Source organism: Tachyglossus aculeatus, chromosome 1 (genome assembly GCF_015852505.1).
Source record: "Tachyglossus aculeatus isolate mTacAcu1 chromosome 1, mTacAcu1.pri, whole genome shotgun sequence".
Lineage (NCBI taxonomy): Eukaryota > Metazoa > Chordata > Mammalia > Monotremata > Tachyglossidae > Tachyglossus > Tachyglossus aculeatus.
The window spans coordinates 145,516,014-145,543,834 of record NC_052066.1 but is presented as its reverse complement, the minus strand read 5'-3'; the positions used below and the strand labels follow the sequence as shown (position 1 = coordinate 145,543,834).

Here is a 27,821-nt window from a genome sequence, read left to right as displayed (position 1 = left end):
AATCTCTTCAGAGTATCACCGTGGACCTTAGATCAGTGAAAAAGGACTTTGAATAGACAGCGTTGTAAATACATAATCTTATTCTTATTCGTAGAATAATACAACATCTGGAGGAATGACGCGACGAAATACTTACGTTTGTAGTGAAAGAACCACCGCGGATCGACATTCCGTTATTCAAAATGGCAAGGAGAACAGGTACAAATCTTGTAACTCTTCGCAATAAATCTATGTAGCTTTTTCCATATTTCATGTCAAGTGACCTGGACGTACATTTTATATCCCATTTTTAAGCACTGAAAAGATACAGTAGTGGTAAGTAATCTGTAAAAGGTAAGCAAGGTAGACTTGGATCCTGATTTATAAGTCATTCAGCTAACCAGCAAATTCCAAATTTCTTGGGAAGTCTGAGTCTCTCTTGCAGGGTCATAAGGCCATGAACTGGGGGACCATAATCTCAACTGACTTCTGTGGGAAAGTTTTGAGTAAGGTGCTCTTTCTGACTATATTTGAGTTTTATAAATGGAAAATTAATGGCTGAATTTGTCCGGGCCTGACCATCCATTCCCCATACTGGGATACGATCTTCTCTTCCCCCATTGGGAAAAGGAAGAGTGGGCCGACCCACATCTAATCAAAATTCTTTCAGTGAAAAATGCCAAATGAATGGTTCTAGAGTCATCCCTTCTTTCAGGATGTTAAGTGAACTGTGCAGCAGGTAAAAAGAACACCATCAATTCAGTGCTTCCCTGGGCACGTTGGCATTGACTTCTTTCTAAATCAGATCTTATTTGGTCGAGTCTCACCCCCATTGTGACTTAGATCGGTTGGTTCTTTCCCTGCTTCCCTGCTCATCCACTTACAAATTCGCTATCGTCTTGATTGTATAAAAAGACCTATGTTCCTTTTAGAGCTAATAAAGAATGTGAAGGAGGTGACTTAACACTGGGTGCTGTGACTTGCTCATCAAAGACCGTTCTTTACATCAACCCAACCTTTTCTGGTTGTCCCGCTTTAAAGGCTTTTCGTTATTCGATTGATATCGATAGTGTAAACTAAAAATGTCTCATTGGACCTATGAAATACTAACCCTGAAGTCCAGAAATTGGACATCTGTTGCTTTCCCTTAAAAACTAATTTCTCTTCCCCTGCATGGCCTCAGCCCCTCCCACGCCTTTAACTGCTGGCCTCACCATACCTAGAATAGTTTTGTGGGTTTTGTCCTGCACAGTTTTGTGGTTATGGTCCTCCGGGACTGTTTCCGTACAGATGCTAAACACATTGTGATGTGTTCGGTAGAATCCTGCTATGTTCTTGAAAACGGCATTCAAGTCATTCTGTTATGAAACATCTTTTATGAGCCAGTTTTTTAGATTCCTGCTGTGAGGTCAGCAGTAGGGGACACAATGGAAATCTTACTTGCTCCATCCCCTGTGCCACCTCCTTCACTCCTCTCACTTTGCCCTCCTTGAATGCAGCATGGCCTAATAGAGCCCAGGTCTGCCTAGGAGTCAGAAAGACCTGGGTTCTAATCCCAGCCCCACCACGTGTCTGTAGTATGACCTTGGGAAAATCTCACTTCACTTCTCTGGGCCTCAGTTACCTCATCTGTAAAATGGGAATTAAGAGCCTTAACCCCCTGTGAGACATGGACTGTGTCCAGTCTATTCTATATCCATCCTAGCACTTAATAAAGTGCCTGGCTCACAGTGAACGCTTAACAAATACCATAAAAAACAACCAAAAAAAAAAAGCCTATTAGTTCCCATGGCTCACCACCCCTTCCTCCTCCCTCCTTACCCATCTGTGCTAAAATCCTGAACCCACCCATTACGCTCTCTGTCTTTTATTTCATTCATCCCACCCACCCGGCTCCATCTCTACTAGGTGATTCCATTCCAGTCCCCATCACGCGGGTTTCTCAAAACTCTGGGGTAGTAAGGTCGGGGTGGCTAGCAGAAAGTCTTCCCCTCCCACCTCCTTCTCATCCCATTCCCAAACACTCCACTGTTTCGGCAGAACCAAGGCACATGGGCCAGAATGGAATGTGCAGCAGAGATGGGGATGGGTGGGGCTGAGTTGGGATGGGAGAGCAGTGTTTAAGACAGTAGTTAATCGGAGGGTGTGTTGGGGATTTGGGGATTTTGTTGCTGCAGGGGATGGAGTGGACAGGGAAGTCAGTCCTGAAGACAAAAGTGCGGGAGCAGGGGAACTGTAGGGGCATAGGTTTATAGAATTACATTGACCCCCCCTCCTACCTTACCTGTCTGCTGCCCTACTACAATCCAACCCACACACTTCACTGCTCTAATGCCATCCTAATCACAGTACCTTAGTCTCGTCTATCTCCCTTCCAACCTCTCCCCCACGTCCTTCCTTTGGCCTGGAATGCCCTCCCTCGGCATATCCAACAGGCAATTGCTCTCCCCAACTTCAAAGCCTTATTAAAGACATATCTCCCCCTAAAGACGTTCCCTGGCTAAGCCCTCGTTTTCTCTTCTACTCCCTTCTGCATCCCCCTTGCATTTGGATTTGCTCCCTTCATTCACCCCTCCCTCTGCACTTATGTACATATCCATAATTTATTTATACTAATGTCTGTCTCTGCCTCGAGTCAAGCTCGTTGAAGGCAGGGAACGTGTCTGCTAACTCTGTTATATTGTACTCTCCCAAATGCTTAACACAGTGCCCTAAACCCAGTCAGCACTCAGTAAATATATATATGTATATATGTTTGTACGTATTTATTACTCTATTTTATTTGTGCATATTTATTCTGTTTATTTTATTTTGTTAATATGTTTTGTTTTGTTCTCTGTCTCCCCCTTCTAGACTGTGAGCCCACTGTTGGGTAGGGACTGTCTCTATACGTTACCAACTTGTACTTCCCAAGCGCTTAGTACAGTGCTCGGCACACAGTAAACGCTCAATAAATACGATTGAATGAATGAATGAGTAAATACGATTGATTGATTGAGTGATTGATTGGGAGAGCAGGGTGAACAAAGCAAAAAAAAAAATTCGGTGGCTTACCTGAGGGACAGCTGATGGCAAGAGAGAGGTTTCCTCTGTGTTGGACAGAGGCAGTGAGCAAATATGTCCACCTCCCAGTTCTTCCTCATATCACCCAAAGTTCCATCTCCTCAAACCTTCTTATTTTTTCTTAGATTGATTTATTAGCTTTTGAATATTGAGAAAAAACAAGCTAACTCTTTTTGCTTCCTAAACTGCTTCATCCTCCTTGTCCAGAACAGGCTGAAGAATTGTTCAGTTTGTAGTAGTCGCTGGTTTTTGCTCAGAACACGTTCAGAAAATTCCACTGATCAGTTAACCGATTCTCCATTGCAAGTGTAGGTAGCTAAATTCCCTTCCTGACTTCTTGTTTGTCAGAGCAGATTCTGATGTGCTCAAGCTCATGCATTCATTCATTCAATCATATTTATTGAGCGCTTACTCTGTGCAGAGCACAGTACGAAGCGCTTGGGAAGTACAAGTCGGCAACGTGTAGAGACGGTCCCTACCCAGCAATGGGCTCACAGTCTAGGAGGGGGGAGACAGACAAAAAAACAGAACAAGTAGATAGGTGTCAATACCATCAGAATAAATAGAATTATAGCTATATACACATCATTAATAAAATAAATATAGTAAATATGTACAAATAAAATCGAGTAATATGTACAAATCTACATAAGTGCCATGGGGAGGGGAAGGGGGTAGGGCAGTGGGGGCGATGGGGAGGGAAGAGGAGAGGAAAAGGGGGGCTCAGTCTGGGAAGACCTCCTGAAGGAGGTGAGCTCTCAGTAGGGCTTTGAAGGGAAGAAGAGAGCTAGTTCGGCGGATGTGTGGAGGGAGGGCATTCCAGGCTCCCTTGAGGCACTAACAGTGCCAGAAATAAACCATACTTTTCCCAACTGTCTACCGCCTAGGTGCTCTGCCTGCTGCTGTAAAGTAGGAAGGGCCATCTGCGGGCTTGCCAAGAGGCTACTCATCCTTCATGGCGTGTGGCTTTCAATGTTCGGCCCACTAGGCCGGCTGCCCTTTCCATCACTGAGCGCAATCAACGCACATGAAGGATCTGTCGTTGGTGTTGTTTTTATTTTCAGTTCAGTGACTTTCTCAACGTACTAGGGCCTAAGACCATAGGAGCAGCCAGACCCATGTTTTACCTGAGGTAGCATGCTCTGCATCACGGAGTGGCAACAAGGGGCTTGGAGGAAAAGTAACAGTAGTAAGAGCGCTTCCTGAATTAAACTGCCTAGATTACTTTAGACTGTGAGCTCGTCCTGTGGACGCTAAGCTCGTTGTGGGCAGGGAACGTGTCTACCAGCCTGTTGTATCATCCTCTCCCAAGTGCTTAGTACAGTGCTTTGCACCCAGTAAGCGCTCAGAAAGTAATACCGTTGACTGATTGATTGATTACTGAGCACCCACGTGGTGCAGTGCGCTTTGCTGAGGGCTTAGGAAATACAAAACAAAATTGTTCCCTCTCCACAAGGAGCCTACATTTCTAATAGGCGTAGTGGTTTCCCTCTCAGGCATCCATCCAACACCCTTGATTTTCCCTTTGTGAGCCCGTAATGGACTTCGATTCCCAAAAACCTTTCCAGACCGCATGAAAAACTCTCCAACCAGTAGCCACCTCCTTTCATCAGGCAGATACCCTAAAAGAAGGAAAGTCTGGTCAATTTGCTATCTGGTAGGAATCCAGTTTTCAGGGAACTTTAAGCTACTCGGGCACAAGTCCTCTGTCACTCCACTTGCCCCTGGGGCACCAGGGACATGATTATTTGTTACATTCAGAGACCCTTTGCCCTGAAGCTGGTCTCTTGCTGAATGATATTAATGTCTGATGATCTTACAAGCCCTGCCATTCATTCAGCGCCTGTTGTCAGAATGCGTAGTTTCGGGTGTTACTTTGGAGGGGACACCATTAGGATTCAGAACGGTGCTTCTGGTCCTGGGCTTGTTCTCCCTGGAGGTACTCCCTGCTGCTCAGCAGCATCTCCAGGAGATGCTGTAAGCTTGTTGTGGGCAGGGGATGTCTGTTATATCTTTATATCGTAGTCTCACAAGCGCTTAGTCCAGTGCTCTGTATACAGTAAGCGCTCAAGTAATACAGTTGAATGAACAGATTGAAATGATTAGTCTGTCGTCTTCCCCTCAAGCCTCCAGCTCCTCTTCACTCTTCTCCTCATTCCTGCCCTCTTTTCCCCAGGACTAGGGGGGCCTGCTGAGTCTGGTGGTTTGTTCAGTGTAGCTAAGTGCAGCTAACACTATCGGGCTGAATTTCAAGAGTCCTTCAGACTGGCCACCCATCCCTTTCTCGTCCTCCAAGACCAAGGGTTAGTGCGTTCCTCCTAGGCACATTTTCACATACCCATCCTCTTGAGTCTGCCGATATTTTTGACAAGCCCAGCTTCCTGTGGTAATGAATACTGACCACATGCTAACCACATTGCGTGAAGAAGCATTTCCTTCTGTGGGTTTTGAGTCTACGGGTGCTAATAGGTGCCCTCACACCATGGTGAAGAATTCTGTTCCGGCCCAGTCATCACCCTCCTAACATTTATGTAAAAATTCAGTCTTGTCGCCTCCCAGCCTTTGCCTTCCTGGCTGCAGTAAGCCTTCCCTAGGCAGAGTCCAGACCATTTCTCCCTTCCCATGCCATCTTGTTTCTTGCCAGTAATAAAATGCTGGCAGAGTCCAGGCTGCCTGGATCTGGTGCTGTGCCTGAAGTCGAGTTCTCTCAAGCTGATCACGTCCCTGGGGTTTGCCTCAGATGCCTGAAGGGTTCAGAGTTGTCAGGCGTAAAGACTGTTCGGAGACATGAGCCCTGGAGAGCACAGGGTCCCTTGCCTAAGCGCCATCCCTCACCTTTCCTAGCAGAGACAATCCCCTCTTTTTCCATGATCCCTAAAGTGAAAGATGGAGCAGGCAGAGCAGTGGTCCTGGGACCCCAAGCAGGGCAAGTGGTCGAACAGTGCTCAGTGCTTAGAACAGTGCTTTGCACATAGTAAGCGCTTAATAAATGCTATTATTATAAGAGGTCCTGGGACCCCAAGCAGGGCAGTCCCGGCCACGGGCACCGGGCCAGGTACTTGGCCCGGTGCCCAGGAATGATGGCACAAAGAGGAGAAATACAGGAAGGAGAGGTTGGAGTTTAAGCAACCTGATATTCCTTGTCTGGGCAGAGGTATCAGAGGCTGCCTGCAAAGCTTAAGATGGAAGGGCCCTAGCTTTTTATTGGTAGTAAGTTTACTAATACATGACAGTTTATGAAGATTTCCTGAGAGATGAGTAGCCATCTCTTAACAAAAGCATACCGTAGGCTACTGTTTATCCTAAATTCAGTGAACAGTGTGGACTCGTGGAACGAGAAGAACGGAACTAGGAGTCAGAAGACCTGGGTTCTAACCCCAGCTCTGTCACTCATCTGCTGTGACCTTGGAAAAGTCACCTCACTTCTCTAGGCCCCAGTTACCTCATCTGTAAAATTCATTCATTCAATCATATTTATTGAGCGCTTACTGTGTGCAGAGCACTGTACTAAGTGCTTGGGAAGTACTAGTTGGCAACGCAGTGGGGATTAAGACTGTTAGCTCCATGTGTGACATGGACTTTGTCCAACCTGATTAGCTTGTATTTACCCCAGCGCCATAGTACAGTGCCTGGCAGATAGGAAGCAGTTAACCAGTATCACAGTTATCATCATCCCAATTTTACAGATGAGGAACCTGAGGCACGGAAAAATGAAGTGACTTGCCCAGGGCCGCACAGCAGACAAGTGGCAGAGCTGGGATTAGAATCAAGGTCTTCTGATGCCCAGGCTCTTTCCATTAGGTGACTGCTTCCCATTAAAGAGGGCCATCCTGAAGATTTCCCATGACGCAACCATGCAACAACCCTGGAAATGCAAAGCCTCTTTGTACATCCCCTCATGTTTATTCAAATCCACACCAGCACCTGTTTGGGTTGTTTTTACCTTCTGGCAGCCAGCAACGGTGTTAACAAAATTCAATCTGTGTTAGGTGTATGGAGTGCCAGATAACATTCAGTTTCAACCTTGAAAGCTACAGTCCCCCCTGCCCCCGCCTCCCCAAGATCTGTCAGATTGGAAAGTATCCTGGGAAGCATTGGGCAATCCCTCTCTAGATGATGGCAAGAGTCTGAGAACATGAGGCATGGTTATTTCTGTTTAACTACACATTGGACGATTTAGGGAACCGTTTCATTTCCCAGAGACTGAAATAAGAAGGAAAGTTGTAAAAATAAGTGCTCAAAACAGGTGTGTAACGCTCCTATTCTTCAGAGGATTCCCTGCAGTCTACCGTGGGGGTCTGTGTGACCTGTGGGCCAGCGACCTAGAACGGGAGTGGGGAGGAGAAAGGGGAAACTGAGGCTAATCCTGATTACTGTTCCGTGCTGAGAGAGTATTGCAGCTGCTGCTGCTCCTCCCCTTCCCCAGGGTCCCAGGATCCCTGGGTTTGGGGATGATTGTGAATTTGGACTCTCTTAGACCGTGAGCCCCATGAGGGACAGGGACTGTGTGTCCAACCTGATTATTTTGCATCCACCTCAGTGCTCAGCGTTTGTTATCTCTTTTGACAATGGCTCCATCCCTTTGGTGCTGGCTCCTTCTGTAGCTCTAACTACATGTCTCTATGTGTTTCATGTGCTTTCTCCCTTCTTCTTGATCCTTCTTAATCATGTTTCCTTAGAAAGTCTGCATATTGTCATATTTTATGCATGAAAATGATGGATAGCTCTATTTACCAACTTGGTTTCATTCATTCAGTCGTATTTATTGAGCACTTATTGTGTGCAGAACACTGTTACTCTCTCCCTCATTTACTCACTTCTGCCTACTGTTCATTCCTTCCAAGCTCGCCTCATCATGCCTCATTCTGAACTCTCCTGCCTCAGACCCCTTAGTCTTGTCCGTCTCTGTCTGGAACCCCCACCCCTCTTCAAATCTTCCAGACCACAGCTCTCCCCATCTTCAAAATCCTTAAATCACACCTCCTCCAGGAGGCTTTCCCCAATTGCTTTTTCTTCTCCTTGGGGTCTATCCTGCCCGCAACCATCTCAGTATTTATGCACTCACAACCACTTGCGGCACTCTTTTATTCACTCAGTCAATCATTCATATTTATTGAGCGCTTACTGTGTGCAGAGCACTGAATTAAGTGCTTAGGAGAGTGCAGTATAATAGAGTTAATAAACACATTCCCTGCCCACAACATGCTTAAAATCTTCCCCACTTTACTACGGAAGCACTTGCTTTTCCATATGTCCTTTTTTCTAGTCTTCGTCCTTTCTGTCAAATCCTTTGTATCTAGCTCCCCTTTAAATTACAAGCTCCTTGAAGTCAGGGATTATGTCTTCTCCCTCTGTTGTATTCTCACAACACCTCTGTACAGGTGCTCACTAAATACTATTGATTGATTTAAGAACAATGTAATAGGGCGCTAATACTTCTACAACTAACTCATTAGCAATATACAGCCTTTTGAAAATGCAGTGAGAATATGAATGTATAACAGGAGCTGCAGCCCATCCACTGCAATGCGCTTGGCACGCACGTGGTATGATGTTATCGATTTTTAGTGTTCTGAAAAGGAGCTTACAGTCTTAGCACCAAAATGCCCCGAGAGAATCCCCCTGGTGTTGGACATTGCCTGGGGATAGTCATCTCATTGTTGTCGCTCTGTAGACTTGAATCCCTTAAAAAGTGAGTTTTTGATTTACGCCTGGCCTCTTCCCTTCAGGGGGAATGATTTTGTCCGCGATTATGGTTAACATGATCCTCTTGTGCTTCAGCATGCAGTTTACAAAGAAAGCACAAGGTTTGGAACCTTTAGGTCATTATCTGTCCGAAAGAGTGCTCTCTTTTCTTCTGATCCGATCCGATGCTGTTGTGTTTAAGGAAACCTCATGAAGTTGCTGTCTCTTCTGTTTCCTATGTATTCTTAAGGGTAATTGGTAAATAAATAAATAAATAATAACGATGGTATTAGTTAAGCGCTTACTATGTGCAGAGCACTGTTCTAAGCACTGGGGGATACAAGGTGATCAGGTTGTCCCACGTGGGGCCCACAGGCTGAATCCCCATTTTACAGATGAGGTAACTGAGGCACAGAGAAGTTAAGTGGCTTGCCCAAGGTCACACAGCTGACAAGTGGCGGAGCCGGGATTCAAACCCATGATCTCTGACTCCCAAGCCTATGCTCTTTCTACTGAGCCATGCGGATACCACCAAGGTCAGAAAATGAGCATTTTATGGAAAAGCCAACCTGCTTATCCCTTCTTAAAAACTTAGCGGGTCACTTACAATTAAAGGCTGGGACGACAAAGCAGCAGTTGTCATTTTCTTCATTTTTTAATGGGGTTTGTGGGGTTTTGGGCAGGGGGGGTTGTATTTTGAAATCTCATTTTGTTCAAAGAACGCAATGGACATTTTAATCCTATAACATTGATTTCTAGCCTTACGCAGAGAGATGAGTTTTGCCTTGGGCGTTATGTGGGAGTAGTTATATTGTGTTCCCTAGGATAGGCTTGCAGATAGGGAGTACCTACTCTGGGAAGCACTCACCCAGAGAGAACCACTCAGGGAACTCAGCCCTTGGTCGTCTTTTCTTCTTCCTCGCCCCTTCAGACACCAGTTGTCTTCCACCTTCACTTTAAGCAGGAAAGCGCCAGAGAGCAGGGATGTCAGTCAGTCAGTCGTATTTATTAAGCGCTCACTGTGTGCAGAGCACCGTACTATGCTCTTGGGAAAATCGTCTTATGCCGTTGAGTCATTACCGTGGACACATTTCTCCCAGAGCGCCCCGCTCCCCATCTGCAGTTGTTCTGATAGTGGATCCATAGAGTTTTCTCGATAAAAATTTGGAAGTGGTTTACCATTGCTTCCTTCCACGCAGTAAACTTGAGTCTCCACCCTCGACTCTCTCCCCTGCCGCTGCTGCCCAGCATGGATGAGTTTTGACTTGTAGGAGATTGCCTTCCATTCGCTAGCCACTGCCCACGCGAGGAATCAAATGGGTAGGCCTCTGCTTGACTCTCCCTCTCGTAGCCGAGACTGGGAGAATACTGGAAACTCTCCAGGTGCAACCCTGAGAGGGGCTTGGGAAACTACGGTATAACAATAAACAGACACATTCCCTGTCCTGGAGGTGAGGTTTTGGAGAGGGAGCTTGGACGTAGAAAAACCGTTTTGGACCAAATTAGCATTTGGTACTTCCAGACACAATACTTTGGGAACCCCCCAAAATTTGGCTTAATAGGGGTGCTCAAATTTGTGGAACTCCCATCTCAGAGCTCCAGAAAAAGCTGTGATTTTCATCGCCTCTGTCATCCATTGTCCTGTGATCTAATCGAGACATTGAGGTCTTGTGCCTTCCAAAGAAAGGAATGAAGCAGGTGGGGCATTTGGGTTCTTAGCTTGGGGGCTTGGTCAGTGTGGATGCTGGAGTAATGATACTGGTTAAGCACTTACTATGGGCTAAGCACTGTTCCAAGTTACAAGAAACAAATTAATCAGGTTGGACTAAGTCCCTGTGCCACAGAGGGCTCACAGTTTTCATAGGAGGGACCAAGTCTAAAGAGGAGTAGAAAGAAACCTCCTGATGTCAGCGTTTGGAGCAGAAGGCCGCTGCTGAGACACTCTAGTCAAGTTGTGGACAGCCCACCCAGCCCCTAGGAGGGACACACATCCCTTGCACTTTAGATTTGTGTGTTGAGATTTGGGCACTGAGACTGCTTATTCAAATTGTGGGCAGCCCCTTCAATCGCTAGTACATGTGGACATCCTTTGCACTTTTGATTTGTATGTTGAGGGATCCCCACAAAGCAGTTCCTGCTGGAAACTTAAATAAACTGAAGCCCAACTTTTGTAGGATCATTGGGGAAGAAAGAAACCGCCTTAAAGGAGAAGCAGCATGGCCAAGTGGAAAGAACACGGGGCCTGTGAGTCAGAAGACATGGGTTCCAATTCCAGCTCGCCACTTGTCAGCTGTGTGACTTTGGGCAATTCACTTAACATCTTTGTGCCTCAGTTCCCTCATCGGTAAAATGAGGATTAAGACTGCGAGGAGCCCCATTTGGGGCAGGGACTGTATCCAGTCTGATTAGCTTGTATCGCACCCAGTGCTTAGTACAAGCACCCGGCACATAGTAAGTGACTTAACAAATGCCACTTAAAAAAGCAAAATACACCTTTGAGTTGAGCTGTTCCCACAAGCATGTGTCCAGAGTGCTGGGGCAGGGGAAGGTGGGGTGAGGCTGTTTGAAGGGTTGGGCTATTTAACCTGGTAACCTTATTGCGGGCAGAGAACACGTATTATACTCTCCCAAGTGCTTAATCCAGTGGTCTGCACACAGTAAGTGCTCAATAAGCACGATTGATGATGATGATGATGCTTCTGCTGTAACTTTCTCTGTGAACTCAACCCTCTTCAGTTCCATTTGTGCCATTTGTGAAATGGGATCTCTGCAAGTACTGTAGTGTAGCAGGAATGAACAGTTAAGTGGAGAGCCATTATCTCAGCAATTTGCTAATTCTTGTAATGGAGGCAGTGCTAATTTTGGGAGCAGGAGAACTCAGAATCCTACCTATTAATGCTTTCTGTATACATGAATTTTAGATTAGTGACATAAGATTTAGAGGTTTGCTTTTAAAGATACCCTTCTTGCACACCTTGGAATATGACAAAGCTCCGGTTTTTGTTTGCATACAGTCAGCAGTCAGCTTCTGCCCTTTTAAAATGAGCAAGTGGTTAGCCTCTTGGGTGTCTGACAGACTTTTTTTTAAAGGCTTTAAAAATACGGAGTTGGCAAATTTGCCCCAAGTCCCGTTGATCGATTTTATTATTTTATTTTTCAATCTTTCCAAAAATAAGATGTTTTGGGGAGGAAGATACTTGTTTTGAACTGCAGTTTTCTCTTTGTCATTGGTCCATCCTGCTGTTGTTTTTGCCTCTGCCTGAACCCAAACCCCCTCTCAGCCTGACAGAAATGTTCGCTTACGCAGCTAGCCCTGCCTCAGTTTGTACCACATCTTCCACCTGTATTCGGCTGAGACATCAGAAGCCGATGTCCATGTCAGCCTCTGGGCAGCCCAAGATGATGTTACCTCCAATAGACAGTCAAGGAAATGACTTCAAGTCTATGTAAGCACAAACACAACTCTTGTCCAGCTGATATGTACCCAGTGCTTAAGTTTGTGCCGTGGATTTTTCTAGTCCTAGATTTTGTTCTAGTTGTCTCTAAGGGGTGACCCCTTCGGCGTGATTTTATTTATGCGTACCGTGATGTGTTTTTCTGGTTGCCTTTGAAACCATTATGCCTTTGGTTTTTGTAGGCCTTTAAAGGTACTAAATTCCCTGGCCCCTCCCAGTTGCTCTTAGCATGAGATGTTGGCTGGTGCTTTTACTGTGTATATGCTTTGAAAACTTTTCCGTTGCCTACTCTTAAATTCTGCCTGCATGTGCCTCTGTTAATTAAATTCTGTTTAATTGGCAAGGTGACCTGCATGAATGCAGATGGAGCGGGAAGGGAGAGGAGCTTTAGCTAGTTAGCCTTTCTTCTTTCCTAGAGTTCTTGTCCTTGGACATCTATCTGCACAGTTCCCTTAAGTTCCCTGCTGGTTTGCTCCGTTATATTTTATTGTTCCCTTTGCACCAGTTTCTGTTGCAAGTACTTTTTGCTCCATACTCCTTCCAAGAGATCCGTCAGTTTTAAATGTATTTTAACTTCTTTTCCTCTCCACTGGGTGAAAGGTGTACCGTGCCCGTAGGCTTTTACATTTGTGCAGCGTTCCCCCTCCCCCGGCCCCTGAAACCGGGATTTCTGCAGGCAGTCGTCAAAACACCAAGCCCGACTCCTTTCTTCCCCTCCTTTAGCGCTATTCCTGATCAGAGAACGCCCGTCGCTTCGACCCACAGCATCAGCAGCGCCGCCACCCCGGATCGCATCCGCTTCCCGCGAGGGACGGCCAGTCGCAGCACTTTCCACGGCCAGCCCCGGGAGCGGCGCACGGCCACGTACAACGGCCCACCGGCATCGCCCAGTCTGTCCCATGAAGCCACGCCACTTTCCCAGAGCCGAAGCAGGGGCTCCACTAACCTCTTCAGTAAATTAACTTCAAAACTCACCCGCAGGTAAGCGTTGTGAGGGTTTCCGTTTCCTTTCCTGAGAACGACCAAAGAATAAATAGGCACCTTACCCTCCGTTAGCTGCAGCCGCTGGTCAAAAACCTCACTCGGTCTTTTGTCTGTGTATTTTGGGTTGCCTCATCCGTATTATTTGTACATTTGTGAGGGCTGAGCTTCATTAGCTTCTAGAGGTTTGACACCTAAAAAGCCTTTTGAGGTAGATTTTAGAGATTTTAAATAAATTCACTAACATCTATATATAGTCACGTCCAAAACAGTTTGATATTTTTTTTAACTCTCCTTGGAAGTCCAGGTACATTTGTTTGGTAAAGTTTCCCAACACATAAATACCACACCATGCCATGCATCTGGCAGAAAGTGAAGAACCTTCGAGGAGGCTGAGCTCAGGAGAGAAGGTAAAACTTCTTGGGCTGTGAGGTCCACTGGCTTCTCTGGAGTTCAAATCTTAGGATCAACTGCAACATCCAGTTGAATTGAGAGAGACATTCCCCAAGGCACCCAGGACTCGGGAAGATAAAAGATAGAGATGGTTCTCAAAAATTGAGTGCGAAACCCGGCCCAGGAGAGACGGTGCCAATCTCCCTGTGTGGCCAGCCGACTGGGTGTGATTCCAGGCTGGTTGGTTAGAGAGACCCGGCGCCTTGGAGCCGAGCTGGGAAGGCCAGGTTCTCACAGCCACATAACAATAATAATAATAATAATAGTATTTGTTAAGCGCTCACTATGTGCCAGGCACTGTAAAAAGTGCTGGATCTGCGCTTGGGAAGCCTGGGGACATGCCAGAGCACATTATCCCTGCAAGCGCTGGGAAACTAGATTGGCTTGAGTGCGAGGGGAAGGTTTCAGGCAGGGCTCTTTAAGTGGGACCAACAGAGGCATTCTTGTTTATCGGCTGCCCTGGATTGAAAATACGCTACTTGGCAAGCTGCCACTTCCTCCTGTTCCCTGCCCTGCCCATCGCCTTTCTTTAATCCCATCCCATTTTATGTCCTTTGCTTTTAAAATATGTGGTAGCTATTCAGCCTGCAACTGCCAGGTTCCTTTCCTGGTTTGATTTCGTTCCAGATCAATAATAATAACAACTGTGGTAGTTGTTAAGCGCTTTCTGTGTGTCAGGCACTATAATAAGCACTGGGGTGATTACAAGCAAGTCAGGTTGGACACAGTCCCAGTCCCGTGTGGGGCTCACAGTCTCAGTCGCCATTCTATAAATGAGGTAACTGAGGCCCAGAGAAGTGAAGTGATTTGCCCAAGGCCACACAGTGGGTCTTTCATCTTTCCACCCCGACTCTGGTCCCTAGCAAAAATTGGATGCTTGGGGAATTGGCAAATTTTAAAGTCCCCAAATGGGGAGAGATTTTATTCAAGCTTCATGTGGAGAGAGAGAGGAACTTGAAGAGACAGAGAACCGGACCCTTCCCCATTTTAGGACTCAAAATATTTGAATTGGAGTTGAGAGGATAAATTGTAAAGCTGTAAGGGTCTTTAAAGGGTACTTGAGTCCATCTCATTTCCAAGCATGACTGCACTTAAAAATCCCAAATAAAACTCATCAGTCCCAGAAGAGGCGGGTGACATCCCAATCTCCCCTGGTTCTTCCTTATATAACCTAGAAACCTCCTGGAGGGGAGGAAAAGGCCATTCTCCACCATTTCCTTTGTCAGTCAGTTGTATTTATTGAGCGCTTACTGTGTGCAGAGAACTGTGCTAAGCGCTTGGGTGACTACAGTGTAACAATACAGCAGACACATTCCCTGCCCACAATGAGCTTAACCGTCTAGGGGGAGGAAACAACATTAATATGAGTAAATCAATTACAGATGTGTACGTAAGTGCTGTGGGATTGGGAGTGGGGATGAATAAAGGGAGCAAGTCAGGGCAACGCAGAAGGGACTCGCAGAAAAGGAAAAGAAGGCTTAGTCAGGGAAGGCCTCATGGAGGAGATGTGCCTTTAATAAGGCTCTGAAGCTGGGGAGGAACATTGAACAGCTTCCTGCCCCCTTTCCAAAGCTAGAAATGATAATTCCCAGTTTGAAGCCATGATGAAGGGTTGTAAAATATAAGCAGTCTCATTCTAGAATAAGCTCCTTTCATTCGTAAAGTCTCAGTCCTTGAGCAGTGCTTATGTTAAGTCCTCTTTCCCCAGCAAGATCAAGGAGGCCAGCAGGAACTGGCAGGCAAAGTCTAATCTCCGGGACACCTTGGATGTGTTGAGTGATCTTTTAGCCCCTTAACACAGTGATGATAACCCAATTTGGAGGATTTGAAACATGTTTTTCTTATATATCAATGGAGAAGAACATGAAAGATTAATGTTGTAGTTAATCTCTTCAGACTTGCAGTTGTATTTAACCCATATGGTCTATTTGTACAATATACTACATTTTATATTAGAGTTTTTTTAAAACTGCAAGATCGTATTAAAAAGATCATTTTTAGAGTCGTAAACTCCAAAAACCTGTCTACTCGATGGCTTCACCAGACCGCCCAGATTGCCAGAATGACCGTAAATGATTAAAAAATCCAAAGGTCCCATTTGGAGTTTAAACGTCCAGGCTCTTGTACATTAGTCTAAAATAGTGCTGTTAAATGCAGCAGAGCCAAGATGTCATCTTAGTTCTTGCCCAGGAGATTTTTAAATGAGTAGAATCATTTTTTCAAAAATATTACTATTATCATTATAATAGTACTAGTGTAATAGTAATAGTATAGTGTAGTATAATATATAATATAATAGTATATAATAATACTATAATATAATATATAATAATATAATAATATTATATTATACTAAGTATATACTAAGTATTATACTAAGTATAATATAATATATCATACTAATACTATATCGTAGTATAATATTATTATAGTATACTAATATTATATCATAGTATAATAATATGATGTATTATATAATAGTGTAGTAATAGTATAGTATTACTATTACCATTATATTTGTTAGGCCCTTACTATGTGCCAGGCACTGTTCTAAGTGCTGGGATGGATACCAAAAGCTCTCAGTACAGTGCTGTGCACACAGTAAGCGCTCAGTAAATACTATTGAATAAATACAAGTTAATCGGGTCAGACACAGTCCCTGCCCTACGTGGGGCTTACAGTATGTGATGTTCATTTCCAGATGATAAAGTCGCATTCTGCAGTAAGACATCCATTGTGTTCCAAGTACTCCAGTAGCTCAGTGTTTGGTTCTTTAACTTGGGTAGGTCTGTTAAATCCTTGGAACATATCATTTTCTGAATTCAATTTGCAAGTGGAATAGCTATTCTTGCTGTAATAAATATAGTAAAAACCCTTAAAGCAGTTTTCAGAAATAAGAAGTTGCCTATTTGAAAACAGAGTGCTATTGAACATCCAAGAGTGAGATCATTTGTAAAGTTAAAAACCCTGTTGAGTTAATCTTGAAAACACCCTCCCTTTGGGAATTGGATGTCTAATAACAAAAGATTGTGGGGTTTTAGCTCGTTGCTATGCTTATATACAGTGTTAAAAGTTAGGGAACTTGGTTCACAAGGGTTAGATTCCTATCCCTAGAGTCATATAAAAATATTATTTGAGCAAGTTAGTTCTCATTTGTCTACTTCAAATGACTACATTAGTAAAGCCCAGTTTCATTTCTTTTTAACACTGGATCTAAATTTCATTTCTTAGGTGAATAAACAGCCCTAATTTTTCAGGAATAAAAATGTGTTTTAAGTAGTTAAAATTAAATGCTTTAAAGTCACTTTTTTATTCTTTTCCCAAATAAAGCACAGTTAAGACACGATTCTCAGTTAATCACTGTTTTAAATCTCTTTTTACATCAAAGTTCTGAAACACATTGCTTCTTCCTGACGTAGTAAGATGAGAAGCCCTGCTTTATTTGCTGTTTTTATTTATTTGTTTCACTAATTGACTGGATTTTTCAATTGATTTATACCACTCATTTTTGTTTGTTTATTTTTTTTGGCTTAATCCCTTTTAGAAACATGTCTTTCAGGTTTATCAAAAGGTAGGATTTATCTGTCTGTATCTCTTCCCATCGCAACACTCCCCCACCCCCAATGGCTCATGCAATTAACAACAGGTTTGGCTTCCTAGCCCTGGTTTTCTTAAAACTAAACTTTCTGCTGAGAACTAAATCCTTGTTTCATTTAAAGGAGAGTAAGGAAGGAAGTGCATTAACTCTGTCCCACATTTGAGGGAATCTGGCACCCATATAACAAGAAGCTAAGCATGCTCTGTGCGTTTTTCTTCTTTGGTAGAATTATTAATGTCACAATAATTCTGTTCTCTGTACTAATACACTTGGCATGTACCTGTTGGAAGAATGGGGTGTTTGATAACATTAATGCACTCTTACCGTATAGCCACAAGCTTGCAAAGGTAAGTGATATTTGTGTCACCGTTGCAATTTTTGGGGCTCTTTTGAAGAGGAGTATGGTGATTGCATAAGCTTACACTAGAGAATAGCGCATAGTTTAATCAGGTTTTATCAAGAATGGGAAACAGGCACCAAATTTAAGTCAAATAGGGCTAGAATACCATTCACTTGCAGTTTAGTGGAAATTTAGGTAAAGGTGGCTAATAATAACGAGGAGGAGTGTTTCCAAAAAAGGAGACAGTTTTACTTAGAAATAGAGAAATATATTCTAGAAGCAATCAATCAATCGTATTTATTGAGCGCTTACTGTGTGCAGAGCACTGTACTAAGCGCTTGGGAAGTACAAGTTGGCAACATATAGAGACAGTCCCTACCCAGCAGTGGGCTCACAGTCTAAAAGGGGGAGACAGAGAACAAAACCAAACATACTAACAAAATAAAATAAATAGAATAGAAATGTATAAGTAAAATAAATAGAGTAATAAATATGTACAAGCAAGGGACTGGGTTTCAAGAGGCTGTGGGCCACACCACAGTAGTGCCCTCCTGTACCTCAATTCCCCCAGTTCCCCCAGCTGAACACTGAAGCCGAGTCTTCCCCATCTCCCTCCACAGTCAGGTTACCTCAAAACCTCTGAAATTGGACCTCGGCCTAAATACGGGATAGAGTGGTGTACTGTACCAGATAACTACAGATGAACTGAGTGATTTTATGAGGAGTCGACCAAGAAAAGGAAAATGAGAGAAGATACTGCCAACACTCTTGGGCTATTTTTGTTCCTGAAAACGGAACCAGTTGGCTTCAACGAAACATCTCTTTGTCAGTGCTTTCTCCCAGCCTGAAACTCACCACAAAGCGTTCTGTTCAGACAAAAATAATAGCTTGGTCTTCAGAATCGTGCCTGTCCTAGGAAAAAATGAATTATAGGCCCGGAGGGCAGGGCAGAGAATGATATCTAAAAATGTGTAAACTCCCCTTGTCAAGTCTGCACTACTGGAGATGTTGTGTGGAGCTGCCAGCTCACTTCTTTTTAGAAGTACTGTAAGCACGTTAACCTTCTCAACGGGAGTAGCGTACAGTGGTGCAAATCACTTTTTATTTAAAAAACAAGTTCCAGTTCGAAACAATCCAGAGGCTGGTAGAAGCGCTTAGTGTTGGCCCTGACCTGGATCCTCTGAATCCCAGGTCTCTTTTCTGCAGTACTCCTGACCTAAGGAAATGATCCCCCTCTTGGAGTGGTGGGAACTCTATTACTAGAGTTACTAGAGAACCATTCCCACCCACGGTGGGAATTCTGTCTCTGGCCCCCCACTCACCTGAAAGAGTTCACGACTCTCCAGAAGTTGTGCAGGCGATGCCCTTCACCCACAGGGCTAATCACGGATTGATATTTATAGAGAAGCAGCGGGGCCTGGTGGAAAGAGCATGGGTCAAAGGATCTGGGTTCTTATCCTGCTCCTCCACTTATCTGCCGCATGACCTCAGGCAAATCACTTCACCTCTCTGCGCCTCAGTTTCCTCATCTATAAAATGGAGATTAAATCCTACTCACTCCTAATAATATTAATAATTACGGCATTTGTTACGCGCTTACTACGCACCAGGCACTGTATGCGCTGGGGTGGGTACAAGCAAAGTGGGTTGGACACAGTCCCTGTCCCTAATGGGGCTCACAGTCTTAACCCCTATTTTCCAGATGAGGGAACTGAGGCACAGAGAAGTGAAGTGACTTGCGCAAGGTCTCACAGCAGACGTGTGGCGGAGTCGGGATTAGAACCCATGAAGGGACTGTTGAGTTGAGTTCCAGGGACTCCTATCTTTTGCCACCCCTGAGGCAGTTGAATGACTCCAGTGTTTTGGCAGAGGTACTTTAGTTTTTGCTGGAAGCCCCCTGACCTTGTAAAGTATTCCACCACCCCGGGGGGGTAGAGCACTCAACCTAGAGAGGAGGCTGGTAGGGGCAGGGGATGGCCGGCTTGCCCGGGCCCGAACTTGGTCTCTGGGGTCTGTGGAAATTCTGCCATCTACTACTGTTGCAATCTGCTACTGTGATCTCCCGATGGCACTCCCACTTCCGTCTGATGGGATGGTTGCCGAGTAAGCTGCCTGGCTATTCCAGAATTGCAGTGAACTTGAAAAGCTTGCCTGTTTTCCCCCTTTTCCCTCCTGAATGGAAATATTTACTCCCTGGGAGTTCATACGGCTTGGACGTCATTTATCTCAAGATTCCTGGAAGTGAGGAATTCTGTTTTGCAAATGAACCCCGGCTGTTTAGCCAGCAGCCCGGCAACCTTCTGTTCAACGGGAGCAATGCCCGACCACTTCTACCCCGGAATTTCAGTGGTAAAGTTCTGACAAGTGCAATCAGAAGTCGACGAAAGACTCGATCTGTGATATGTTTCTGTTTTATGTCGGGAGTTGTGGCCTTGTGTAAGATTTTATCTTCTCTTTCCCATTTCCCTTTGCTTCCGCCTTCTGTTCATGGAGGCTCCCGACTGAATATGAGCGGAACGGGAGATCTGAGGGTTCAAGGTGAGGGTAATAATTTTATTGAATTATTCCTTCAGGGTATGTCTGCTTTAATCTTATCCCCTCGATTGTCTCCTTCACCCTGAGCAGTCACAGATGCTCAGCGGATCACTTATTATCAGTTGCCCTTTTTCCGGTTTACACCCATCACTAAGCGTGGATGTTGATTACTGTGACCAGGCCCGGAGAGGGCGGAAGTTGGTTTGGGTCAATTGCAGTTGCAAAACCACAGTAATATTGAGGGTGGTGATGCGCAGTGACTGGCAACTCAGTTTTATTGTACTCTACCAAGCACTCTGCACACGGTAAGCGCTCAATAAATGCCATTGATGGTGATGAGCATGGTGATGACTGCTCTTCCTGAGATTCGAGTCATCAGCCCCACTGCATAGGCTGGTCCCCGGAAGATCGCCCCTGAAATGAGAAGTACTGCTTTGAATCTGCATGTGTATTGTGTTGGCTGGGAGGTTGCATGTGGCCCGTCTTCAGGCCATGAGACTGTCATTCCAGGCAGGTGGCTATGAAGAGCTTGCCCAGACTTTGGTCCCTTCAGTTAGGTGAGTCAGGCTGTGTTTTTCCCAAAGAATTAAACAGGATGATGAGCAGCATCTTTGTGCTTGGATGTTATATCCTATGTAAAGCAGCGTATTCATCTACAACGTGCTGTGGTTATGTGAATTGGAGAAAAAAAAACACCCAAAACTTGCCCTAAAGGCCTGACTGTACAAATTGCAATTTTCGAACCACTCACCTCCAGATTTCTTGATTTCCGTGAACGCGGTCCCTTAGGTCAGTGGCATTTTAGTGGCAAGGATTGGGGGGGATGGGCAGAGAGCCTATAAGATGTTACCCTAAGGTATATTTTTTAAATATATTTCCCAGTGTACTGAAAGCTTTAAATTTCATGCATGGGATAACGTTTCCTTGGTGGTGATTTTGGCTAGAAATCTGGAGCATTTAACTTTCACTCGATCATTATTATCAAGTGCCGCCGAGTCGTCTCCGATTCACAGCGACTCTGTGGATGTATTTTCTCCAGAACATCCCGTCTTCTGCCGTGATCCATAACCTTGCCAACGGTTCTTCCATTATTGTTGCTGGGATCTCTATCCATCTAGCTGCCGGTCTGCCTCTTCCACTTTTTCCCTGGACTTTTCCTAACATTAGTGTCTTCTCCAGAGAAGTAGTCCTCCTGGTGATGTGTCCAAAATCTGGTAATCTAAGTTGAGTCATTTGGCCTTCCAAAGACCACTCTGGCTTAATAACTTATCTATTCTATTCATTTTGTTTTGTTAGTATGTTTGGTTTTGTTCTCTGTCTTCCCCTTTTAGACTGTGAGCCCACTGTTGGGTAGGGACTGTCTCTATATGTTGCCAATTTGTACTTCCCAAGTGCTTAGTACAGTGCTCTGCACATAGTAAGCGCTCAAGAAATACAATTGATGATGATGAAGACCTTTCACTGAGCTAAGTAAATACAGCTGCACGGGATCTGACCGTCCCTTGGCTCCTTTCAGACCAAGGCCCTAAAACGAGTTAGCACTGGACCACAGCCAGGCCCCACCCCTCATCTCTGTCCCTAGTGTTGCGACCGCCCACCGCCAGATTGGTCAGAACCCAAGATTGGCTTCCATGACTGCTGGGCCTCATCGGGCAACTGCCAGGCACCATGGTGTCCCCAGGAAAGTGAATCCTGAGCCACCTTCAGTTCAACAAGACCCCTGTCACTGCCCCTCGACTGAGACCCTGCCAGGCGTGGCAGAGAGTAGGAGCCCAGGCTATCCTAATTCTCAGTCTGTGGGGGCTCGGCTGGCAAAATGCCATTTTTGGAGTTTGGGGACCCAACGGTATCACAGCACTGGAGGAACTGGAAGAGACCCACAGCTACTTTTTCTGTTGAGATTTATAATAATAATGGCATTTATTAAGCGCTTACTATGTGCAAAGCACTGTTCTTTAGAGGGGCCTCGATTGAGAGGCTGTAGAAGTAGGAGAAAGCCTCCTTTTCCCCTCCGGCTCCCTCTCCCTTCTACCTTCTCTGTGCACTCGGATCTGTGACCTTTGGGTATGTAATATTCGTCCCACCCTAAGCCCCACACCACTTCAGTCAATCAGTCGTATTGATTTAGTGCTTACTGTGTGCAGAGCACAGTACTAAGTGTTTGGGAGAGTACAATATCAAACCCATTCCCCGCCCACACGAGTTTACAGCCTCGAGAGGGACACAGGCATTAAGAGAAAAAAATAAATTATGGATATGTACATAAGTGCTGCGGGACTGGGACGGGGGAGTGAATGAAGGGTGCAAGTCAAGACACACAGAAGGGTGTGGAAGAGAAGGAAGAGTGCTTAGGGAAGGCTTCTTGGAGGCTTCAATAAGGCTTTGAAGGTGGGGAGAGGAATTGTCTGTAGGATATGAGGCAGGAATGGTTATAGGTTACCAGGAGGGAGGAGGTTCCAGGCCAGAGGCAGGTCGTGGGTGAGAGGGCGGCAGCAAGATAGACGAGGTGGACATAGAGTGGGTTGGCGTTAGAGGAGCAAAGTGTCCAGGCTGGGTTGTAGTAGGAGAGCGGCGAGGTGGGGTAGAAGGGAGCGAGGTGATTGAGTGCCTTAAAGTCGATGGTAGGGAGCTTCTGTTTGATGCAGAGGTGGATGAGCAACCACTGGACGTTCTTGAGGAATAGAGAAATGTGGACGGAATGTTTTTGTAGAAAAATGATCTGGACAAGAGTGGGGAGAGGCAGGAGGCAGAGAGGTCACCCTGATAGAGTAATCAAGGTGGGATAGGATAAGCACTTGGATTAATGTGGTAGCAGTTTGGTTGGAGAGGAAAGGTGTGGGTTTTAGCGACGTCATGAAAGTTGAACCGAAGGGATTTAGTGATAGATTGAATGTGTGGGTTGAATGAGAGGAGTCAAGGATAATGCCAAGGTTATGGGCTTGTGAGATAGGAAGGATGGTGGTGCTGTCTACAGTGATGGAAAAGTCAAGGGAAGGACAGGGTTTGAGTGGGAAGATAATGAGTTCTGTTTTTGGCATGTTAAATTTGTAGTGGCAGCAGTACATCCAAGTACAGATGTCTTGAAGGCAGGGGGAAATGCACTACTGCAGAGAGGGATAGACAGCAGTGCTGGAGATGTAGATTTGGGAATCATCAGCATAGAGGTGGTAGTTGAAGCCATATGAGCGAATGAGTTCTCCAAGGGAGTGGGTATAGATGGAGAATAGAAGGGGACCCAGAACTGAGCCTTGAGGGACTCCCACAGTTTGGGGTGGGGAGGCAGAGGAGGAGCCCGTGAAAGAGACTGAGAATGAACAGCTTAAAGAGATAGGAGGAGAACCAGGAGAGGACAGTGTCAGCGATGCCAAGGTTGGGTAGGGATTCCAGAAGAAGGGAATAGTCAGCCGTGTCAAAGGGAGCTGAGAGGTGGAGGAAGATCAGGATGGAGCAGAGGCTGTTGGATTTGGCAAGAAGGAGATCATTTGTGACCTTTGAGAGGGCAGTTTCTTATGGAGTGAGGGGGCCGGAAGGCCGAATGGAGGGGGTTGAGGAGAGAATTGGAGGAGAACTTGAGACAGCAGGTGTAGACAACTCGCTTAAAGAGTTTGGAGAGGAATGGAAGGAGGGAGATGGGTCGATAACTGGAGGGAGCCGTGGGGTCAAGGGAGGATTTTTTTAGGATAGGGAAGACGTGGACATGTTTTAAAGCAGTGGGAAAGAAGCCATTGGAGAGCAAACAGTTGAAGATGGCAGTTAGGGAGGGAAGAAGGGAGGAGACAAGAGTTTTGATAAGGTGCAGCGGGATGTGGTCAGTTGCCCGGGTTTGAGGGGGTGGATTTTGAAAGAAGACAGGAGCTCTCCTCTTGAGATACTCCTGAAAAAGATGGGAGAGTTGAAGAAGGGGCAGGAGGAGGGAGGGACTGTGGAGAGGCAGGGGAAATTTTAGGGAGATCGTGCCTGATAGTTTTGATTTTCTCAAAGTAGGTGGTCGGGTCTTTGGGGGCAAGAAATAGGGGAGATGGAGGGACAGGGGTTTGAGGAGGGAATTAAGCATCTGGAAGAACTGGTGAGGGTGATGGGCATGGGTGTGAATAAGGATGGAGAAATAATTTTGCTGGGCAGAGTTCAGAGCAAGCAAGGATAAACTTAAAATGGATGAGGTCGGCCTGATATCTAGATTTTTGCCAGCGGTGCTCTGCGGCTGGTGCACAGGAGCGAAGGAAATGGACCATGGCAGTGATGCAGGGCTGCGGTTGTATGTATATTTATGTACATATGTGTAAATTATGTATTATAAATTATTTACATTAGTGTCTGTCTCGGCCTCTAGCCTGTAACCTTGTGGGCAGAGAACGCATCCGCCAACTCTGCTGTATTGTACTCTCCCAAGTGCTTAGTACAGTACTTTGCACACAGTAAACAATCAATAAATACAGTTGATGATGAAGATGATGATGGTAACTCAAACTCCCGTGTTTTCCCACGCGCATATGTGTCTTGGCTGCTTCTGCCAACACTTCCAGAGCAAATGGGCCATGCCCCTCCTAACCAGGCCACAGTCCGCACTTACAATTTTGGGACAGAAAAGCTATTTTACAACAACTACATAAGAGCTAGGATAATTTTTTGGACCATTTGTTATTCTGTAAGTAATTGTGACCTGAAAGACGAGCAGCCAGGGGAAAAAAAAAGAACGTTACTACTCATTATTATATTCTCCCTCTAAGCCGCAGACAGAGCAGCCTCCAAATTTCCTTAATTTGGGAGAAATAGATGGGGAGCCTAGAGATTAGGGTTAGAAACACGGTGGGTGTTTCAAACAGGGTATTGAAGTGTGGGCCCAAGGAGAGGGGAGTCATTTTTCCAAATATTCCCATTCCTGTAGCCTGCGGTCAACCGTGCAAACGTGCGCTGGCTCAGGGACAAATCCAAGGTGGGGATGCAACATGGAAATCGGGAGCCAAGCTAACCAACCACTAAGCAGTACTTTGGGGGGAACATGGGAACCCCTATCCATCCCCCTCCTCACCCAAAGACGTGCACAATGACAGGAGACTTATTCTGGGTGGAAAAGGGTGCAAGAAGAGTTCATTATATCTCTCCCTGGTGTAAAATAATAATAATAATAATGTTGGCATTTGTTTGTTAAGCGCTTACTATGTGCAAAGCACTGTTCTAAGCGCTGGGGAGGTTACAAGGTGATCAGGTTGTCCCATGCGGGGCTCACAATTTTAAAAGAAATCATGGAGGCTGAAGAAAGCAACGCATCATGCTACTTCTCTGTCTCCCGCAGTTCGTTTTGCCTCTCGAGGGAATCTATGCTAGGAGGAACTGAGAGCGTTTACTGCAGGGAGGTGCTTCTCATAGTTTAGTGGTCTGTGGGAGGTGGTCAGGGAATGTGTCTGTTCGTTATTAAAACGTACTCTCCCAAGTGCTCGGTACAGTGCGGTGCACACAGTAAGTGCTCCATCATCATCATCAATCGTATTTATTGAGCGCTTACTATGTGCAGAGCACTGTACAAAGCGCTTGGGAAGTACAAATTGGCAACATATCGAGACAGTCCCTACCCAACAGTGGGCTCCCAGTCTAAAAGGGAGAGACAGAGAACAAAACCGAACATACTAACAAAATAAAATAAATAGAATAGATATGTACAAGTAAAATAAATAGATATCCATAAATACGATTGACTGGCAATACAAGTCAGTCGTGTTCTGCTCTTCCAAGTGCTTAGTACGGCGCTCTGCTCACAGTAGGCGCTCAGTAAGCCCCACCGATTGATCGGTGGAAGTCGTGCAGACTGGTTGCTACTGGTTTGGGAAACGGTTCCACGGCTGCCTATGGGGGCTGCTACTGGAACACGGGAGCGGATTTGAAATACCTCCGTGCCGCGTCCCCGAGCGACGGCCCCATCTCGGGAATCTGTGCAGGAAAGCGCCTGGGGGGGAAATGTCGCAGGTAGGTCGCTAAACCCAGCCCCCACAACGTGGCCGGTGCTTCTTTAACCAAAGAGGAGGCCGTCGATTTCTCTCCCGCGATCGCAAGTGATTCTGTCGCTCTGCGTTTCAGCCGCAACGTGTCAGCCGACCAGAAGGACGAGAACAAGGAAGCCAAGCCCCGTTCCCTCCGGTTTACCTGGAGCATGAAAACCACCAGCTCCATGGACCCCAATGACATGATGAGAGAGATCCGCAAGGTCCTGGACGCCAATAACTGTGACTACGAGCAGCGGGAGCGTTTTTTGCTCTTCTGCGTCCACGGGGACGGACACGCGGAGAACCTGGTCCAGTGGGAGATGGAGGTGTGTAAGCTGCCAAGACTGTCCCTGAACGGCGTCCGCTTCAAGCGCATATCGGGAACGTCCATAGCTTTTAAAGACGTCGCTTCCAAAATCGCCAACGAGCTAAAGCTGTAACCCAGGAACTCTGTCGTAAATTAAGTAGCAAGTGAAAGCGTTCTCCGGAACGCTGATGGAAAATGTATAGAGTAATATTTAGGCAATAACTTCCGCGTCTTCTGAATCATGATATTAAAAAAAAAAAATTACGGAGATGAGCTGCTCAGCTGGGAGGGAGAGTTGGACTTTTTTTTTTATAAGTGCACTACAGCATTAAAGTTGCCTACTATGTCAAATATCTACCCCTTCTGCTTTATTTCCATTGAGCTAGGAGCCTCTTACCCCCATCTGTCCATCAAAATATGCCCCCAGTCTGCGTGGATGTGAGAGTGTACAGTATGTGTGTATAGTATAAACGTTTAAAGTATTATGTATGTAAACAATTCCTGACACCAACATCAAGAGCTGTATCAGCACCTCCTTTGGAGATCATTTTGGTGCTAAAAGTGGAAAGAGCCAAGGAGGAAGCGTTCAAGCTAATACTAAAAATTGACTTAGGAATAGTTACACAGAAAGTACGGGTTTACAGTTCACTACTGTGGGATTTTTTTTTTTTTTTTGGTTTTTTTATTTTTGTTTTTTAAGTGCAAAGGGTTTGAATTTACAGTTGTGAACATTGATCCTGTGTTGGTTTTTTTGTTTTTGTTTTTGTTTTTATTTCCCCCTAAGTAGCTCTCATGAGAAAATTAAAAGTTCACCTTTCCTCAGTAAAGTCTTGAATTATGTCTCCTGGTACTGTATTTAAATCATGGGTCGAGTCAAAAACAACCCCTCACTGGTCACTGCCGGCCTGAGCCAGGGTCGGCCCAGCCTGCCGTCCCGGGGACCAGTTTCGAGCTCTCCCGAAATTTGTGTTGGAAGACCAGGCTTGGTTTAAGGTTCAAGTCCTAGGAAACTTTTTTACGTTCTGCTCCCGGTTTCCACGAGAGGTGAGTCCAGATACAAGAGAGTCTTTGGGACTCATTCCCATCTCCTATGCCGGAACGTAGAGCCCCGCGGGGGCCGGACGTTTGGGGCCGGGTACCAGGCCCAGAAAGAGAAGCAGCGTGGCTCAGTGGAAAGAGCCCGGGCTTTGGAGTCAGTGGTCGTGGGTTCAAATCCCGGCTCTGCCAATTGTCAGCTATGTGACCTCGGGCAAGTCACTTCACTTCTCTGGGCCTCAGTTCCCTCATCTGTAAAATGGGGGTTGACTGTGAGCCCCCCGTGGGACAACCTGATCACCTTGTAACCTCCCCAGCGCTTAGAACAGTGCTTTGCACATAGTAAGCGCTTAATAAATGCCATCAAAAAAAAAAAAAAAGAGCCCGGGCTTTGGAGTCAGTGGTCGTGGGT

The 27,821-nt window shown here is 45.6% G+C and overlaps 1 protein-coding gene across 3 annotated transcripts in view; it reads left to right on the top strand.

The window, feature by feature from the left end:
• The window catches only part of MARK3 (microtubule affinity regulating kinase 3), a 117,802-nt gene extending 91,073 nt beyond the window's left edge, over positions 1–26,729 (top strand). Inside the window, exons 14-18 of one of the 3 annotated variants that reach the window (XM_038752710.1) lie at positions 95–198; positions 12,906–13,163; positions 17,161–17,187; positions 20,048–20,092; positions 26,162–26,729. In XM_038752710.1, the coding sequence (XP_038608638.1) occupies positions 95–198; positions 12,906–13,163; positions 17,161–17,187; positions 20,048–20,092; positions 26,162–26,507 (780 nt within the window). In that variant the 3' untranslated portion in view covers positions 26,508–26,729. The remainder of the gene's footprint in view (positions 1–94; positions 199–12,905; positions 13,164–17,160; positions 17,188–20,047; positions 20,093–26,161) is intronic. The other 2 variants (XM_038752791.1, XM_038752872.1) reach the window with 2 other exon arrangements.
• The last annotated feature ends 1,092 nt before the right edge of the window (positions 26,730–27,821 follow it).